We start from the raw sequence: 18,830 nt of genomic DNA, 5'->3' as shown, positions 1-18,830 counted from the left end.
GGAATAGACTACTCCTCAGAGGAATTTAGTAAGACCACAGCGTGGGCGGAGTCATCGGAGCTTTTCCCTTTGTGCACAAGTAATCACTCCTGATATGATGCAGAGCGAACATGCATTGGATATCATCTCAAATAATAGGTATTATCTAGTTTTTATATATTTATTAATAATATTACAAAATGTGGATTGTTATGATCATGCTTCACTGTCCAGTGTTTCGGTTTCACTGGCGCAAAAAGTGGAAATGTGTCTTTAATGTCCGCTTTTGCGGACGGAAATGGTTACAAAGTAAGTTTAACTGTAGAGTTTTAATATTGTACAGTAGCAACGCATACATTGTGTGATATAAAGGTCGAGCAAAGACGCCAGGAAAGTAAGTAGACGTCTGAAGACGTGTGTGTTTGGATATTTCCGATGGTCTTTGAACGCAGCCTCCAGACGCGCCTCTGGAGACGCGCCTGGGCTCAACAGTCACTCAATTTAACGCACGTTTGAAGCGCCGTCTTCATGATTTCACTATGGGAAAGGTTGTCTTCATTACGCTTGCCATAGCTGCCTTGTCAGCGCTTTTGGGAGAGAGAGCCATCAACCTGAGGTAATGTAGAAATCAAGAGTGTCATCATGCGGTTGGATGTTTATTCCAAACTTTTTCTTTTTCTTTTTTAACTTATTATCATGTTGAAAAACTCTGCAGGAAAAGGACTCTGGCTTCCAGAGAGCTGGTGCAGAACCATCTTCCCAACTGCAGGTTACTGAAAGATCTGGGTTGGTGTTTAACAAAATGCATCTGGATGACTGGTGGGATGTTTATGGAATTTTACAGGGGAAACTTTTCCTTTTCTTCCCAGTCAATGGATCCGAAGACATAACGATCCTTGATGATGGAGTTGCCTTAATCAGCACTGTAAGTGTTTAAACCGGACTGCAGCTGAATGATGGGAGTATTAAACTGAAGACACACTGAGAGGAAGGCTGGTGTTAACATTACAAACCATAGCCGTGTGTTCATAATCACAATTTGTTGATCAATATCTTTCATCTTTATTCAACTTTAAGGGACTTAAGTATCCAGGACTGCCGACATCAGATGCACCCGGAAAAATCTTCTTTCTCGACTTACAAGATCCTGATCTGAATACGAAGGAGCTGCCCATTAGTGGGAACCTTGATCTGGAGTCATTCAATCCTCACGGCATCAGCGTGTACATTGATCCAACCGGTAGAGTATAATCACACGCACACGCGCACACACACACACACGTTTCACAAGTCATATGATTGAAGAAAAAAAATAATTGCTCCAAAGATAAATTTAGTTTATCAGTTTAGATAAAACTTAAATTTTTAGTTCACTTGAACTGAAGGCGGCTTCCATTCAGCTGTTGGTCGCTGTGTGTTTGGGTGTGTGTGTTTGGGTGTGTGTGTATGTGTGTGTGTGTGTGTGTGTGTGCACAATATGTGGCCAAACCTGCTGTGATCACTGGCAGTGATTAATGACAATAGTTACCTCATGGGTACAACAAACAGGGCAGTTTTGGGTGTGCCTGTACATTTGACACTGAATACAAATGAAGAAATCGTTCACTAACTGTACAGAATATCTCTGTGGTGAAGCACAGAAGTCATATACAGTATACAGGAGGAATAAGCATTACCTCATTATTATTTTTTTTTCAAGAAAACCTGCAACTAACGATGTGTTTTCTGACGGTTCAATTAAAAGAAAGACTCCGGAACCTTTATAACAAGTCGAGTCAGATTGTATTGACGTGATCCAGTATATCAGCGATCACCATAGGCTTGGAAAACTTTACAGTCTGCACAGCACACGGGACTTTATGTCCTCGGGTGATTGAAATGTACCTGTTCACAATATCACCAAGTACGAGGCTTTATATCATCAGTGAGAAGAACCGTGTGCTCCCTCTCTGTTTTAGCTCTTTCAGTCTATCTTCACTATATCCTTTATGCTCCTTTGTTTCGGGTTGTTTCTTAGACGATACGATATACCTGTTTGTGGTCAATCATCCTCAACACAAAAGCCAAGTGGAACTCTTCACATTTGATGAGGAAGACGTCTCTCTAGTGCATGTGAAAACCATCAAACATGAGCTTCTCCACAGGTACACTTCAAAGAAAAAGACTCTGTAATGAATCAATATTGGTATATGATTAATGATGACATGCTGAAATGTAATATTCTGAGTGGTGTTTTTTTGTTTTGTTTGTTTGTTTGTTTGTTTTTTTAACCCACCCCCAGTGTGAATGACATCGTTGCGGTGGGAGTCGAAAGCTTCTACGCCACCAATGATCACTACTTCTCCCACAAACTCCTCAAAGCGTTTGTGGAGCCCATCCTTGCCCAGCCTTGGTGCGACGTTGTGTTCTACAGTCCGGAAGAAGTGAGAGTGGCCTCTCGGGGCTATTACTTTGCAAATGGAATCAACATTTCACCAGACGAAAGGTAAGGAGGATTTTTTTTTCTACAACTGTGCAAACGCACATTTATGTTTCTGAAGTCTGAATCCCTTCTGTCCATAGGCACATATATGTGGTGGATCTGTTTGACCACAAGGTGCATGTGATGGAGCGAAAACACGACAGCTCTTTGGTCTCCGTAAAGGTAAATAAGGCTTTCTTTTGACAGTTGAAAAACCAAATACATGATATTCTTCTTCTTCATCAGCTTTTTATTAGTATTAGTATTAGTATTAGTTTTAGTCATAATACTATAGCTCTAACATGTGTAAATAAATTGATTGTTAAATAAGTAGAAGCTAAACAAAAGCATTATTTGTGGGGAAGGGGTTGGATTCAATAAGTTAGATTTTTGGATATGCAACCAGATTATAGTGTTCTGCTGTTGTTTTTTCACTGGTGAGATATATTTTGGTTGTTTATTTAATTTTTTTGCATGTCCAAAATAAAATAAAATGTTGTTGTTATTATTATTAAATTTGGTCTAATCCCAACTTCTCTCACCAGACTGTGGATGTGGGCTCTCTCTGTGACAATGTTGATGTTGAGTTCGAATCCGGCGACCTCTGGTTAGGCTGCCACCCTAATGGATGGAAAGCCTTCATGATGGACCCCGAAGACCCTCCTGGAGCCGAGGTTTGTCTTATCCCTTCAACCAGAAGCTCTTCATGACAAGAACAGAGAAATATGAACTCTGCATCCACATTGCGTTGATATTGATGGATCCATCTTGATATATTTTTCAGGTCATCCGCATCCAGAACATCCACTCTGATCAGCCTGTGGTGACTCAGGTGTATATGGACGACGGTCATGTGATCATGGGCTCGTCTGCAGCAGCCGCCTACGGAGGAAAGCTGCTCATTGGCACTGCCTTCCATAAAGCGCTGTACTGTGACTTGGCGTGAGCAGTGACTTTACAGATTACACCTGCTTGAAACATTAATCAAAAGCAAACATTTGTAATGTTTAATATAGAAACCCCATTGAAAAAGAAGAAGAAGAAAACCATTAAAGACCAAAGAATTCAGAGTTGCTTCATTGTTAAATCAAACAGGGCGGCGACTTGCATCTTTCTCGCCGTCCTCCACACTCCAATGATATTGTTGACAAACAGAAAACACGTTGGATTTCCCTGACCTGTAGCTGACTGTGAGGTTACATGATCACAAGGCAAGGTACCACCACGTCTTGGCGTCTCTCATGTGATTCAACCACTGGAGGGCCCAGCGATCTGCCTCCAGGACAATGTGGCGCCCCAGCAGATAATATTTTAAACACTCCTTTTCCACTGTCGAGTACCTCGTCTCTCTGTTTTAGGGTCAAACATTAACAGCACATGCATGTTTTTGAACTGTGGGAGGAAAGCAGAGGACCTGGAGGAAACACACACACACACACACACACACACACACACACACGAGTGGAACATGCAAACTCCACACAGAAAGGCCCTTGACAGTATTTGAACCCAGGACCTTCTCAATAGTATGAATAGAAGAAGAAGAAGATGTGAATAAATCCAAAATTATATGGAGGTTTTCCTGATTGCATCTGATTATGGAAAAAGAAAACTTTTTGCATTTCATGTATCTTTTTCTTTATTTTCTTTTATTCTTTTTGGATTTATCTGTTTGTGTTTTTAAGCAGCCTATATAAACTTCTTGCGTCAACATTGGGCTGAGCCTGAACGGACTCCAGGAGAACTAAAACTGGTAAATCCTTAACTTTTCTCCAGACGGTGAATTCAACACAGAACTACAGCAACTCCAGCCATCGTTGCTGCATTCATGTACTCATATCAAATATGGGAATTCTACGACCGTAGGTTCTTTAGCTTAATTATTTTTAAGTAGTAATTTCCGGCAAATGTAACATATATTCTGTTCTTATTAAAGCAGTACAGACGCATTTTCTCATACATGAAGGCTCAATAATATTCTTATATTTTTAAAAGACATCAATCCATTATATAAACCGTAATTTACTTTAAGAAATCGTGATGTTCTAAAAAAAATAAATAAAAAGGACATATTGTCTGATAGAAAGGGCTATAGCTTACTCTAGAAATCAATAAACGTGATTTAAAAAGAAAAAGGGATAAAAGTGTCAAAAGAATAAAACTGAAAATGTTTGGTTAAGGTATTTCCGATAGCCGTGAACGCATCAAGTTGTCACGCCTCTCACTCGGTGGTCGCTCCTTCGCAGACTGAAAAGTTTTGTCTCCAACATGGGGAAAGTTGTCTATATCTCGCTTGTAATAGCTGCGATATCGGTGCTGTTGGGGGAGAGGATTCTCAACTTGAGGTAACGTATAAAGAAACACACTTTTTGCTCTCTTTTCTTCATAAGATTGCAAATTTTGGGGGGGGCTGGTTGGTGGTCACCTGCAGTGGTGTGATTTAACTCCTGTGCTGCAGAAAAAGGGCTCTCGCCTCCAGGGAGCTGGTCAATAAACATCTACCCAACTGTGTCACACTGAAAAACCTGGGTAAGCACCGAGCAAAATGCATGAAAACCACGCATGCAACAGCATGGGAAATAAGACGCCAAACAATCGTGCTTTGCAGATTTCGGGTCAGAGGACATCACGGTTCTGGGCGACGGGCGCGCCTTTATCAGCACTGTGAGTATTTGTGTTGCGGATCAGCCAAACCTGCAGCCACCGATCGATCCTTAAAACACACTTTTGATAAACACGTCGAGCCTCGTTTTGCATGACCCCCTGTGATTAGTTTTACCAGTGCAGTGCATGCAGCAAACGTTGAACTTTGAACCTTTTCCCTGCACTGAGTCAGAAAATGATAAAAGAATTCACGAACAAGGAAATCCTTCCTCTAGGAAAATACCAGAGAAGATTCCATTACAGCCCAGATTGACCTCATCTGGCTTTTTTTTTTAAATTTATTTTTCTGTCTGCCTACCATAATCATGCTCCAACAAAAGGATAAAGTGAAGCGTCTGATATATATATATATATATATATAATAATTTTTTTTTTACAATATATTATATTATATAACAATATATTTTTAACAATTCTCTCACGATATATTTTTAATCCGTAGCACAAAACTCCTAGATCCTAGTTTGTGGATTTGCCGCCAGAAAGGCGAGTGGACTGAGTTTATGTTCAGCGGGTGAGGCCTTGAAAATGAAAAATGGTCCTGGGTGCTTTCTAGTTGCCTCTTAAGTCACAAATCAGCACAAATTTATCCAATAAAGTGCTGGATGAATGAAAACATTAAACATTTTGTTGTTTTATTAAACACCAACTTAGAGAAAACACTGGTGCAGTGCTGTAGGACTCGTATAAAGACTCAGAAAACACCAAAACATAAAACTCTGTGTTCTTGAAGCAGTCGTGTGTTGACCTTCAGGATTATCCCCCTGAAGAAAGCGGGTCTTTTATCATTCTGCTTTTTGTCGGTGCGCTCGTTTTGCACGTCACCACTGCGGACGAGGTCGCAGTCCAACTGAACTTCTGTCATCCAAAGGTCAACTTGTCTCTTTTTATATTAACACGACTTCACGATGAGCTCCAGTGGCTGTGATGGATCTGGTTCTTATATCGTGTGGGGGGGGTGGGTAAATACTGATGTTTTGCTTTAAATCTGGTTCCATGTGTTTGAAATCGACTCTTCTTCTGCACTGTGATGTCACAATGGGCTGTTTTTGTTGTTGCTTTTTAATTGTCTAACTTGTTGACGTTTATGCTTCCAGGGCCTCAAGTATCCTGGAATGCCTCCCACAGAAGGGACCGGAAAGATCTTCTCCCTCGACGTACAAGATGCGCGGATGAAACCCGTGGAGCTGCGCATGCCAAGAAACTTCGATCTGGAGTCTTTCAACCCGCACGGCATCAGTGCTTACATTGACCCACTTGGTAAAAGATTTGATGTGTACTCTTCCCAGTATTCCTTTTTTTTTTTTTTAATTATCAAATGTCATAAGTCACTAAGTTTAGGACTTTCCATGTTTCTATGTCCAACGTCCAACGTTTTCCTTGTTTCGCATCATTTAGACGACGCAGTGTATCTGTTGGTGGTCAATCATCCTGAACACAAGAGCCAGGTGGAGCTGTTCAGATTTCTCGAAGACGACCTCTCTCTGCTGCACGTGAAGACCATCAAACACGAGCTTCTCCACAAGTACGCCACAGTGACGCATTTAATCTGAACACACCAGGTGATATTCTTCCTACATGTGGTAAATGTAGTGCAATGTTGTTGTTTTTTAAAAACATTTTTTCCGTCTAAAAGTGTGTATATTCATGTATTTAACATGCGTGATGATGATGATGATGATGTTTTCCTCCCAGTGTGAACGACATTGTTGCAGTGGGAGTCGACAGCTTCTACGCCACCAACGACCACTACTTCTCCCACGAAATCCTCAAAAATGTGGTGGAGCCCATCCTGGCGCAGCCTTGGACTAATGTCGTGTACTACAGTCCAGGGGAAGTCAAAGTGGTGTCTGAGGGTTATTACTTGGCCAACGGGATCAACGTCTCGCCTGACAAAAGGTCAGAACCATTCTGCAGGAATGCCAGTTCAGCCGTTTTCTCTCTCCTCGGTCTGGATTTCATAAGTTGTTTTATTTTTCTTGTCTGTAGGCACATATATGTTGCAGATCTAATTGACCACAATGTGCATGTGTTGGAAAGAAAAGACGACAATTCATTGGCCCCTGTGAAGGTAACTAATGCATTACATGGTTTAGTTTGTATACAAGATTAAAGATTTGTCATATATGAAGCAAGCTTCTTGTCTCTCGGAATAAAGGAGTGAGCTTTAATTTCCTAACATCAGCGTGAATGTGGCATTAAATGTACAATAAAGGAAATAGTTTGGTATTTGAAATAATTGTGGAAAATATTCCATTACTTGTAAGTAACTTCAGTGGCATCACATGGATCTTGGCGCAAGCTTCAGTTTGAAACCACAAAACTAAGTTAACTTAACAGGAGAGAGTAGTTACTGTGGCGTTATTCAATCACTATGGAAATGTTTCGTATGTAAACGTGTGACAAGTTTTCCTCCGGTTATGTCGCCAGGCCGTGGCCGTGGGCTCGCTCTGCGACAATATCGAAGTCGACCCCGAGACCGGCGACCTTTGGTTAGGCTGCCACCCGAACGCATGGAAGCTTATCGTGTTTGACCCCAAAGACCCTCCTGGATCAGAGGTTTGTCCATTTTGTTTTTATGATTAGACTTTTATTTAAAAAAAACTTTTTTTAGAATCCAGATTTTACTAAAAATGGTAACCTCTATTAATGCTGTATCTCTAGGTATATTTTCTAGTTTCTCACCGTTTTGTTCACGTCTTCAGGTCATCCGTGTCCAGAACATCCACTCCGACGAGCCGGTGGTGACTCAGGTGTACATGGACGACGGTCACGTGATCATTGGCTCATCTGTCGCGACCGTCTACGGAGGAAAGCTGCTCATCGGCTCCGTGTTCCATAAAGCCTTGTGTTGTGACTTGGAATAAATACTGCAGGCTGCTCTTTGAAAGAAAGAAATACGTGAAATACATTATTGAATTAAAGAAAGAGTTGGATCTGCCCCTTTTATATTAATCACACAGATAAGTGAGGACTGTATCCAAAGCATAGTTGTGTTTTGTTTGGGGGGGGGGGGGGGTCGCGAGTGCCACCTGTACTAATAAACAACAGTGCAGGAAAAGGCATTTCAGTCTCAGGGATTTGGTACAGAACGATATTGCACAAATCTGGATAAGCGGCTCCACTGGAAACAAAATAGATTCAACAGGCGGTGAATTTCCACCGATCCTAAAGTATAGAAGGTGGCATTTCCTCAGCTGTTTGTTTTTTCTCTCTTTTAAAATCAAATCTTGAATGATCACTGCCTTGTCCTGTACAGTACTTTTGGAAAAGAAAAAAAGAAAAGTCTGTCCAGCAGGAAAAACAGGATCTGATGGCAGCTAAACCCTCAGGGTGCAGGCGTGTGTGAGGATCCTTCAAGTGGAAAGAGGATTTTGTTTTCAAACACCTGTGAATATGTTTCGCTGGCCAGATATCGGTGCATCTCGTGGAAAATAATGTCTAATAGGAAAAGATGTATTTACTGTTGTCGGTGTCGTTTGTAACGGTGCACGTTTCTTGTCATTGTGGATTTGAATGCACATTTTGAGAATGAAATGGGGTCACAGATGTTAATCTTAAGGTTGTATTGTTTTGTATTGTGTGTTTCTATTAGACCTACTCCTCTTTACTGCTTGAAACAGAACCGTCGTGGTTATTCGGCTGCTGCTACATTTTGCTTGTATAAATTGTTTTTTGTGTCCAGGTTGAGGCCTGTCTGTGTGGAGTTTTCCCGAATCTCCCTGTGCTTGTATTGTCCTCCCACTGACCCAAACTAAGTGCATTTGAGATTACTGAATTACCCACTGGTGTAAATGTGCTAGATGGACGCAGCTGATCTGTCCAGGGAATACTTATCCAGTATTTGATATATAAGATAGCATTATGCACGTCCTGTTTGTTCAAACATCTTCAAATCTTAAACCCTGAGAGGTCGGCCTGGTGTTTTATTCACAGGGACGTTATCGCCCCCTTTGGTGCAGCTGTGTTACTACACCTCGGAAAAGTCGAAACTCATTTCGACATGGCTGTCACGAAAAAAGTAGTGCTTGCTGTTGTCGGTGCCTTCGCAATATTCCGTGGCCATGCATATCTCCGACTGCAGTAAGTCCTTTTTCAGCAGGATCTTAGATGGCACTGAGATACACAGCAGATAGGTCATTGTGACTATTCCTATAGCTGTTACTGTTGCAACAAGTAAGTGAAGGTTCATGTGAGCCCATGAGTGCTTTACCTTGAGCAGGAGCTTTTTGGATTTGAGGGTAAGTTGTGAGTGAAGCTTTGACCATGCTGCTTCTGACCTATTCTGAATGTCTGGAGTCTTGATGTTTCCTGCAGGAGGGTGAAGCTCGCGACCAGAGAGCTGCCGGTGAAGCATCTCAAATGTCAGTACTTGGAGAACATTGGTAAGTGTTTATTTTACATTCGGCGTCAATGTTCGGCTGCACCCACTGATCTAAAAATAACTGGATAAGTCTACTGGACAGGGGTCAGAAATTCTTCTTTTTTTTTTTTTAATTCTTTTTTTGATAAATTCTCTGATTTTACAATAATAATTTTGCGATCATCTGTGACCTATTTTCTGCCTGTTGGCTTACATTCTTAGTCCTCCATGTGTGATTAGTGATGTTAATACATCTGTATGACTGGGAACTCAAGATTGTCACGTCAGTTGTTGTAATCTGTTCATGATGTTGGCTGAATGCAAACAGCTGGAGCTGGGATAAAGAATAAGAAAGAATACTGTTGGTCTTAGTCTGTTTTGATAGTTATTAACCAAAATAAATTATTGTCTTACCACATAGGGTTAAGGTCAACCTCACACAATAATCTCTACAAAGTATCATGTAGTGATAATCACCCGTTAATCACTGATAGAGTGCACGCACACAGGATGTTGGAAAACGAACAGTATAGACAAGGAAAGAAAAAATCACTGATCAGAACCGAGTTGAAGAGAATCGTCCCAAATAATCCAACCTTCTCCCTTGTACTATGAGATACCAAGTAAATGCAGTATCAGTATCGCTGGTTAGAAGTTTAGGTGGGTACATCAGTTTAGTGCCAAATCTGAATCAATTTTCATTTCATTTCAATTTTTTTCTTGTGCCTTATCATTTGATTTATTAATTTGTTAGAATCGGGACAGAATATGGCTGAAAATCATACAGAAAATATTTTATCCTACTACCGCTACTAATACTACTAATAATAATACATCAAACTTATATAGCTGATATATAACAAAAATAACAATGAAATAAGAGATTAGGGGAAAGCAAGTTTGAACAGGTGGTTTTTGATGAAAGGTTTGAATGAAAGGTTTTGTTCCGACAACAAAACACTAACAAAAACATGCACCGTCTGTGACATATTAACAAATGACTCATCAGTGCTGCTTTACTGTTGCTGTTGGTTGTACAAAAAAAATATAAGACTCATGATGCAAATCAAACAATAGCGGCAGTTTAGAAAGTGCACTTTATTTTCACAATACAGTGATCCACATAGTGTTTGAGTTACAAATGTCAAGTCTATTTTACCCGTGTGGTGAGGATTGTGGTCATTTATATCGCACCCCAAAACAAACGCCTAATATGTGCCAATACACGCAATTTCACAGCTTTCCTGAGTTCCTGGTTGGTAGTAAACGTCTCATGTTGCTGTCAAACTGGGAAATTCCCAACTGGGAGGGTGGGTTTTATGGAGTACCTGCTCCACACACAAATAGTGCCTCTGGCCACTTCAGAGAAATGGACTTATAAATGTAGTTTTTAAAAAAAAAAGTTTCTCCTCAGCTTCATCTTATCTCCATCCTGGTGATATACACGTCAAGGTTCTTTGGTTATTGTCATGGAAACACTGTAAACTGAAAGATGGGACTTTCCCAGCTGGTCCCAGTAACCTCTGAGCACGGTATTATTATTTTTTGTTGTGTTCTGCACAGAATATGGAGCAGAGGACATCACTATACTTGATAATGGACTGGCCTTCCTCAGCACGTTTTGTTCTTATTTTATATTCTCACATACATTTTAATTTGCTTCGTTCTTGTTTAAGCACATTCTGTTAAATGATCGGTAATATTGTCAAATTAGATGTGATAACCGATTAGTTTGTTAAATTCTGTCTCTTTGCTTTTCACGCAGGGGCTGAAGTTCTTCGCGCTGCCATCATTCTCTGACGACCCGGGAAAGATGTACATTTTGGATCTGTTGCATCCGACGCCGACGCCAGTGGAGCTGCAAATCCAAGGAGACCTGGACCTCAGCTTATTCAACCCTCATGGCATTAGTGCGTTCACTGACGAGACAGGTACAAGACAAAATGTGCACAATATCTCAGATCCATGCTAAGAAAATGGCTTTGTGCATCTGAGTTATTATGAAAAAAAAGAGATTTTTTATTTTTGGTTTTCATGGTTGCAGCAGCCAAATAAACTAATATCTGCCAGCATTGTTATTATTTTGACCATTATAAATGTAATAAAGACAATTTTTTCAACAGTGTAATAAAATATTCGAGCCAATATCATTTTTCCACTTTTTGATAGATTACTTAGTTTCTTTTTAGTGATTCATGTGAATGCAAACCAACACATCAACCAGTAAACCTCAGACCTGTCTGGGAACTATAAACAAATAAATGAACATAAAATGGCCCAAAGAGAGCAGATGCACAGTTGAAGAGTCTTTTGGTTGAATGACTTCCTGCAGCTATAAACTTATTTATTTTTCAAGGAATGCTAAGAGTATATGTCATATATCCATCCATCCATTTTCTTCCGCATATCCGGGGCCCGGGTCGCGGGGGCAGCGGTCTAAGCAAGGAAGCCCAGACTTCCCTCGCCCCAGACACTTCCTCCAGCTCTTCCGGTGGGACCCCAAGGCGTTCCCAGGCCAGCCGAAAGACATAGTCTCTCCAGCGTGTCCTAGGTCTGCCCCGAGGCCTCCTACCGGAGGGACATGCCCAGAACACCTCCCGAGGGAGGCGTCCGGGGGGCATCCGGAACAGATGCCCGAGCCACCTCAGCTGGCTCCTCTCGATGCGGAGGAGCAGCGGCTCTACTCCGAGCTCCTCCCTGGTGACTGAGCTCCAATACTCCTTTGGGTATATGTCATATATGTTAAGATTAATAATTCATTATAAATATTTGGATGTGTACAAAAAAAAGAAAGAAGCAATGTGAGCGCTTGCTGTGGCATTATGTCATGCCTCCTTTATTGTTACTGCAAGCTTCAGTTGTCATACTAAAACATATATTTTCTCAAACTGTGGCAGAAGCAGTAACGTATAACTGTTCTTGCTTTGCAGATGACTCTGTATACCTGTTTGTCGTCAATCGCCCTGAAGGAAAAAGCCAAGTGGAGATCTTTCGATATGTTGAGGACGACACGCTTGTGCACCTAAAAACCATCATCCACCCGTTACTCTCCAGGTACTCTATGTGCTACATCAAGGGTGTCAAACGTAAGCCCCCCCTCTCTCAAATCTCAAAGAATACAATGGATTTGCTTTTGGGCATGAATAATGCAACAGCTATAAGAGTTTTTCATACATTTCACTGCATTTTGCACCAGACATTTTCATTAAAATTAGATTTATGTTGAGATTGTAGTCATATTCTGTAGTTATAGTTTGTTTTTTCCCCAAGATGTAGACATTTTTATCACGTATACTCGACGCCACAACAAAGGAAAAACTTTTAAAGTTTAAGCTGAAAGGTTATCGGGCACTATTTCACCGGTTCGTCCCACTCGAGGAAACTGGGATGTTCTCCACGGTCATTATTGCTCTGTTCCGCACTGTCAAGAGTTTTCTCATTCTCCTTGGTTTCCAGTGTGAACGACATTGTTGCAGTCGGAGTAGAGAGCTTCTACGCCACAAACACCTACTACTATGAAAATAATGCACTAAGCTATGCGAGTGTCATCTTGAACTGGCCCTGGTGCCAGGTGGTGTACAACAGTCCGGGTGAAGTGCGAGCGGCCGCCGGTGGCATTATGTCCGGAAACGGAATCAACATGTCTCCCGACAAAAGGTCAGTCTCAGTTAATCTCAACTTCTGTCATTGTCACACTTAATTCCACAGCGTTTTGCAGAGGTAAACCAATAACAAGAAAATATTCTGTCTTTGCAGGCACATATATGTTTCAGACATCGTAGACCATGAGGTTGACGTTTTTGAGAGACATGAAGGGGAACACTTGGTGTTTATTAAGGTAAGAGTGCTTCTTTGAACTTCATAACATAAACGCAAGAGGAATTCAACCAACAGTTCTGCATAAATCTTTTTTTTTTGTCCTTTCACACTCAGGCCTGCTTTATAAATATAAAAATTACAGCCAGGAACAGTTGATTTTTGATCAAACAAATGCCATTTAATGGAAATAGAATGTGCACAAGTGGGGTGACTTTTCTCGCCTTCAGAGACAAACACTAACAGGCTGAGTTAGAAAATGACAGTGCTCCGACTTCATCAAAGTCAGCTTGTAATCGGTGGACTATTTCACAGGACATGGGATTGATGTTTCGGTATTAATCTCGACTGTTTCCATCTAATCAATCATTACACATGAGTGTCTTGTGTCAGTTATTCTGGACAACGTGCCGATCAAGTGTTATTTTCCCGCGTGTGACGTTCAAACTGTAGTCGGTCGCTGTTGGGTCGCTCTGTGATAATATCGACGTGGACCAGAAGACGGGCGACTTGTGTCCTCGGTTGTCATGCGAATTCAGCAAAGCTGGTGCCATTCAACCCCGAGGATCCGCCCGGCTCTGAGGTTGGCGTTCGTCTACTGACAATATCATAAACATTATTCTTTATTTAAATTTGTTTCCTTTTCTTACGCATCTCCCCAAGATCCTCAAGATCCGGAACGTTCTCTCGGAGCGGGCCGTGGTGAGCCAGGAGTACATTGACGACGGACGTATAATTATGGGCTCCACCATAGCCGCTACCTATGAGGGGAAGCTGCTTATTGGTTCTGCCTTCCACAAAGCCCTGTGCTGTGATTTGAAATAGTGCGCCAGTGTGCGTCAAGGTATGAGCACAAGGGTTTACATTTCATGATATTCATATTGCATAAATAACAGTGCAAAGGTTTGATCTTGAGCGACTGAAGACTCATTATTTGCAGCTAAAAAATTGAATGAGCGCCAATCAGACATCGTCTGTGTAATGCAGGAAATCATTTGAACGCTTTTGCAGTGTCTCTACACCATGCTGTTTGATTTGTAACAGTATTTGTTATTCTGTTAAATATAACTACCTATCACAAACTACCCCGACTGGTTCTTTCACCCTTTCTCTGCCAGATCCACTAACAATTCCTCCTCGACGACCTTTGATATTTTGAACCGAGTGTCTCCTCCAGCAGGGTGCTGCACGCTCTTTTCTTCCAGATCTTCTGTGGCAGGCACCGTGAAGACGATATCATCTCCGTCTGAATCAGAAGCATCTGAATCAGAAGCCTTCTCCTTATCGTCCCCTCTCACCGCGTTTGCGGGTTCTAGGTCTCTCAGGCTTTCGTGTATCGTCGGCTGCTGCTTCTCTTGTTTGCTTTTCTCCATGGTTGCCTGGACGCTGGAGAACACTTCGCTGATACTGATCATACGTCTGTGGCGTGGAGAGCGCTCCAGCGTCTGGATGTTGTTGGCCAAGATGTCACTGCAGCTCTTTGACCGATTTATTTTCTCCGTCGGCTTTTTTCTTTTTGCCTCCATTCCAATCCCCTTGATGATGGTGCTGTAGTCTTCGTCCGGCTCAGACTGGAAGTGAAAGATATCGATGACGTTCGGTCTTACGCCGTCCTCTGGCTTTGCCTCTTCGGGGTTGACTTCCTCATACTGTCTATTCCTGAGTCTCCTTTTTCGGAGCACTTTGTGAGCTTCTACCACCATGTTGACATTCCAGCTGAAGAACAGAGACAGCCAGGCCAGGCCCATGTAGATCCATAACTCTGCAAATACTCGGTACAGGCGAGGGTACTCGATATCTGGATTTACACCTGAAATGAGAGTCGCTGTTAGAACATTTTGTAGTTCACATATTACAAATCACGCCAAGATTCAAACCCCCACCTGCCACATAATCTCCAAATCCAACAGTTGTGAGTGTGATGAAAGAAAAGTAAATGCCCTCCAAGTAGCTCCACCCTTCCATTGACATGAAGACGAATGGAGGGATCACCAGGTGCACAAACAGGCCCCATAGAAGGAAGATGGCAGTGCAGGTGAATTGGACCTTTTTCTGTATGAAGGCAAGCAAAAAACATGAATGTTTTATCTCAAAACTCAGAGAAATGCTTCTACCTCCATGTATTAGATTCTCACCACTGAAACTCCTTTACGTATTAGAATCCCGGACAGGCGTTTAGCCCGGTCGCCAAAGAACGAACCCAGCCGACTTATCCACACCAGACACAGGGGGATCCCACACAGGCCGTAGATGATACAGAAAACGCGTCCCCCTTTTGTCTTGGGGGCGACGTTACCATAACCTGTAGATCACATGAAGAGAAATGAAGTTATTCAGGTGCAGTAAGTGTTTTGAGCAGTGTTTGAACGATTGTTAATCAATTCTTTATTAGACGCTTCCTGGGTGGAAATAATTTTGCTTTACTTTGCAGAGAACCTCCGATCCAGTTTAATCGCACAATTACTTTGCTTACAAATCCTTTCTTCGTCTTGGGGGGGAGTTGTTTTTAACAAAAATTTGCTTCTCTCGGCAGGCCAGCGACACATTTCCCACTCCCATTCTCACCTGTGTGCAATTTAAAGACGGCCAATTAACCTCAAATTCATGGTTTTTTTTTGACTGTGTGTGTAAACCGCCATCCCCAGAGAAAAATCTCTGGTGAAAACATGCAAAGTCGTCACAGAAAAGCTCCTCAAGCTCAATCCACAACCAAACTCGAGACATTCTCGAATGTATTGAGAGTGCTAGATCACTTTGGGGCCTTTATCACGTTCATCTGTGATGCTACTTTATCCAATTCAGGCTCACGAGGGTCTGGAAGTGACCCCAGCTGACTCGGTGAACATTATTGGTAAGGGTCTTCCCAAAAGGTCCTATCAAAACTGCAAATGTAAACAAAATATTAATATATAAATGTGGCAGAAGTTTCCCAAAACAAATATGCTTTTACTCAGCTTGGTGTTACGGTGCTCAAATGCTGTCGTCTTCCATTTTCTTACACACTTTTAACTTACATACAATTGGGTTTGTCTCATTGTATTGTAGTGGGCTGATAATAACATCCTCGTCTGCACACTTTAAAATAGTTCTCTGAAAGCTCCATGCATCTTGTAATATCCTCTCAGCACCTATTAGTGTGTATTGTGAACAAGAGAGGGGAGAGCATGCATCATTTTGGTAAGCCAGTGAAGGAATATACCCGACCACAAAGTGTTTCATTCATTCCCACGTTTTCCATTCGGATAATAACCAGAGTCCAGGTTATCCAGAGATAAAACATGCCTTAAAAACAAATAAATAAATAAAAAATCTCAAACAAATGTTAAAAAGAATATGTATTACCTGTGTTGAGCTTTTCTATCTTTTAACACATTCTTAAGCTACAGGACAAAGTCATTTTTATGATGATTTTAAAAAATATAAATGAGATTTAAATGTGAAAACTTACTTTTAGCCACAAGCTTGAGACAAGCCGCTATACTACGATGGTAAATAACTAGGCTGTGTTTAAAAGAGGGAAAACAACTGTTGATGCTGTCGTCCTTTTTTTGCCGGAATTGGTAATGAACTTAACAGTATGTGAAGCAGTCTGGGGGAGATTTCATACACACCTATGGTGGTTACAATGGAGGCAGCAAATATGACCGAGTTGGCCCAGTCCCAGGTGTTGCGGTGATTTTCCCCGGTAATGGTCACACCTTGGCCCGCGGCTTCTGACACAATCTGGAGAGTAGACACAGTGAATCAATCCTCAAAACCTCAAACCAAACTGACGCACTTTGACTTTCATGTTTCTCGACACGTTTAAAGAGAAAAAAAAAAAGTCGTTCATTTTGACCTTGTAAAACTCGGAACACAAGCCGAGTCTTTTTCGTGACAGCATTGAATTCCACATCGGAGCGCTCCTTGTGCAAACATTGCGAAGACGTGCTGTGCGTAAAGGCGCATGTCTCCTTCAGTCACATTTCATTCGCAGCGAACTGATAAAGCCACCGTTCTAATGCAAAATGAGAATTTTTCAAACGCTTTGTCTGTTAATGTGGTGAAACTCGAATAACAGGTTAGAGGTGTGTCTGGTTACTAGAGTTGTGTGTCAACAAAGTGAAGGAATTGTCTCCTTCGCGCTTTGCCTCGCCCGCATGGCCAATCTCCAACGCGCCTCCGTAAGATAAGAGACCCCTAAAAAAAGTATCTAAACAATAAACACTACCTCTAAAAAGTCGTGATTTGAATGCGTCCATACCTCCAATATCTCCTCCAGTCCTTCTTTGGTCAGGCAGGCATAGTTCCGCAGAATGTTTTCCTTCTGCAGGATGTACTTGTCTTTGGCAGAAACCCAGTTGGACTCCTCGAGGATTTGAAATATCGCGGCTCCGATAGACAGGTAGAAAATAATACATGAGGTTAAAAACGGACCCGTGTCAGCCATGTTAAAGTCATAACTTCTGCCTCACGACGCCGGGTTGTTCATATTCTCAGTACACACACGGAGAAAAGTTGCGGCGGTGGTTATATCCTCACTGTGCGCTCTTCCTGGTCGCAGAACAATGTGTTTCCTCACCTGACTGCTCTCAGTGAGGACTGATGCAAATCATCAGCTCACCGGGAGCTGGAGACCAGGGATGGATCCACATTCTTGATGGGGGTAGAGCCCATTAAACTTGTAAAAGTGATATTATATAGACGAGTGGAAATAAACCATTTAATGGTTCAAATTGTGTAGTTATTTTCTATTCTGCCTTCGTTGACTAAATTAACGTTTTTCTTTTTAGAATAAAAAGAAGAAAAATCAACATAGGTTGGAATGAACATGCTCTCTGCTTACATTTTAGTGCCTCTGGCACATACAGTTTGAATGTTCTCTGGGTACATCAGCTTCCTCACACAGTCTACCAACATGCGTGTGAGGTTAAATGACAATCCTAAATTGCCTGTCGGTGTGGATATGAGTGCGTGTGGTCTGTATCTCAAGTGTGTTTGCCCTGTGGTGACCTTTCCAAGGCTGTATATCCTGAATTGCACTATAATTTTTGGCTCCAGGTCTCCACAACGAGTATCTTGTCGAGTGACATTTTATTTATCTTTATAAAATTGCGCTTAGAGTCAGTAGGTCGTTTACTGATACGGTGTAAACCTGCATGAATGTAACGTCTCACTGTATCTAATTCTTGTCCTTGAATTGTTGCTGGGCCACTTTTTCACTTTAACAACTTTTAACTGGGTAAAGTCAGAACAAGAACATAATCTGAGCGTAAACTCCGTGGTTAATGATAAGAGGAAATTATAATAGTGTATCATAGTTGGTTAGTGCGTCATAGAAAAAAAGTTTTTATTACAGGATTATTACAGATTGGGGTAGAGATGAAATATTTTTTAAAAGAACTGTCGTTTATGCTGGGTTTTTAAACACTAATCTATTCTAGAATGGAGATTTGATTTTAGTTTGCAGATATCTGATAAAAGAGCATCATTTATTACCAGATAAATGCAATAAGAGACCCTTCAACAGGGGGCGACACGTGTTCAGCGGCCCCATTGGAGTGCAGG

The 18,830-nt window shown here is 41.5% G+C and overlaps 3 protein-coding genes across 4 annotated transcripts; 2 read left to right on the top strand and 1 right to left on the bottom strand.

The window, feature by feature from the left end:
* Nucleotides 1–475: 475 nt before the first annotated feature.
* Nucleotides 476–8,045, top strand: LOC308114436 (uncharacterized protein). The gene is made up of 18 exons (XM_080471309.1): nucleotides 476–595; nucleotides 695–765; nucleotides 849–904; nucleotides 1,057–1,219; nucleotides 1,997–2,123; nucleotides 2,261–2,464; nucleotides 2,542–2,623; nucleotides 2,986–3,114; nucleotides 3,225–3,384; nucleotides 4,650–4,785; nucleotides 4,899–4,969; nucleotides 5,049–5,104; nucleotides 6,202–6,364; nucleotides 6,503–6,629; nucleotides 6,800–7,003; nucleotides 7,094–7,175; nucleotides 7,535–7,663; nucleotides 7,810–8,045. The coding sequence occupies exons 1-18, from the start codon at nucleotides 519–521 to the stop codon at nucleotides 7,969–7,971; spliced, it is 2,199 nt and encodes a 732-aa protein (XP_080327435.1). The 5' UTR covers nucleotides 476–518; the 3' UTR covers nucleotides 7,972–8,045.
* A 1,054-nt stretch (nucleotides 8,046–9,099) lies between these two features.
* On the top strand, nucleotides 9,100–14,108 carry LOC308114389 (serum paraoxonase/arylesterase 2-like; the record flags this gene model as incomplete). Its single annotated transcript, XM_080471242.1, is given in 10 exon segments — nucleotides 9,100–9,345; nucleotides 9,422–9,489; nucleotides 11,233–11,398; nucleotides 11,900–12,167; nucleotides 12,398–12,521; nucleotides 12,924–13,124; nucleotides 13,224–13,305; nucleotides 13,737–13,799; nucleotides 13,801–13,866; nucleotides 13,947–14,108. Coding segments are annotated over 8 exon segments (996 nt in total). The 5' UTR covers nucleotides 9,100–9,345; nucleotides 9,422–9,489; nucleotides 11,233–11,368.
* On the bottom strand, nucleotides 12,271–18,216 carry LOC308114388 (potassium channel subfamily K member 5-like). Of its 2 annotated transcripts, none has more exons than XM_080471240.1 (5): nucleotides 17,527–18,216; nucleotides 16,895–17,006; nucleotides 15,419–15,585; nucleotides 15,167–15,335; nucleotides 12,271–15,093 (listed from the first exon to the last, which is right to left on the bottom strand). In XM_080471240.1, exons 1-5 carry the CDS (start codon nucleotides 17,710–17,712, stop codon nucleotides 14,384–14,386), a joined length of 1,344 nt encoding a protein of 447 aa, XP_080327366.1. In that variant the 5' UTR covers nucleotides 17,713–18,216; the 3' UTR covers nucleotides 12,271–14,383. The 2 variants fall into 2 exon arrangements, with proteins under 2 accessions (XP_080327366.1, XP_080327367.1); XM_080471241.1 differs by lacking the exon at nucleotides 17,527–18,216 and adding an exon at nucleotides 17,122–17,312 and having other exon boundaries at nucleotides 12,273–15,093.
* Between the last annotated feature and the right edge of the window lie 614 nt (nucleotides 18,217–18,830).

The sequence above is a fragment of the Lipophrys pholis genome, assembly GCF_963383615.2.
Source record: "Lipophrys pholis genome assembly, chromosome: 9".
Classification (NCBI taxonomy): Eukaryota; Metazoa; Chordata; class Actinopteri; order Blenniiformes; family Blenniidae; genus Lipophrys; species Lipophrys pholis.
The sequence above is the reverse complement of the archived record's forward strand: the minus strand, read 5'-3'. Positions and strand labels throughout refer to the sequence as shown.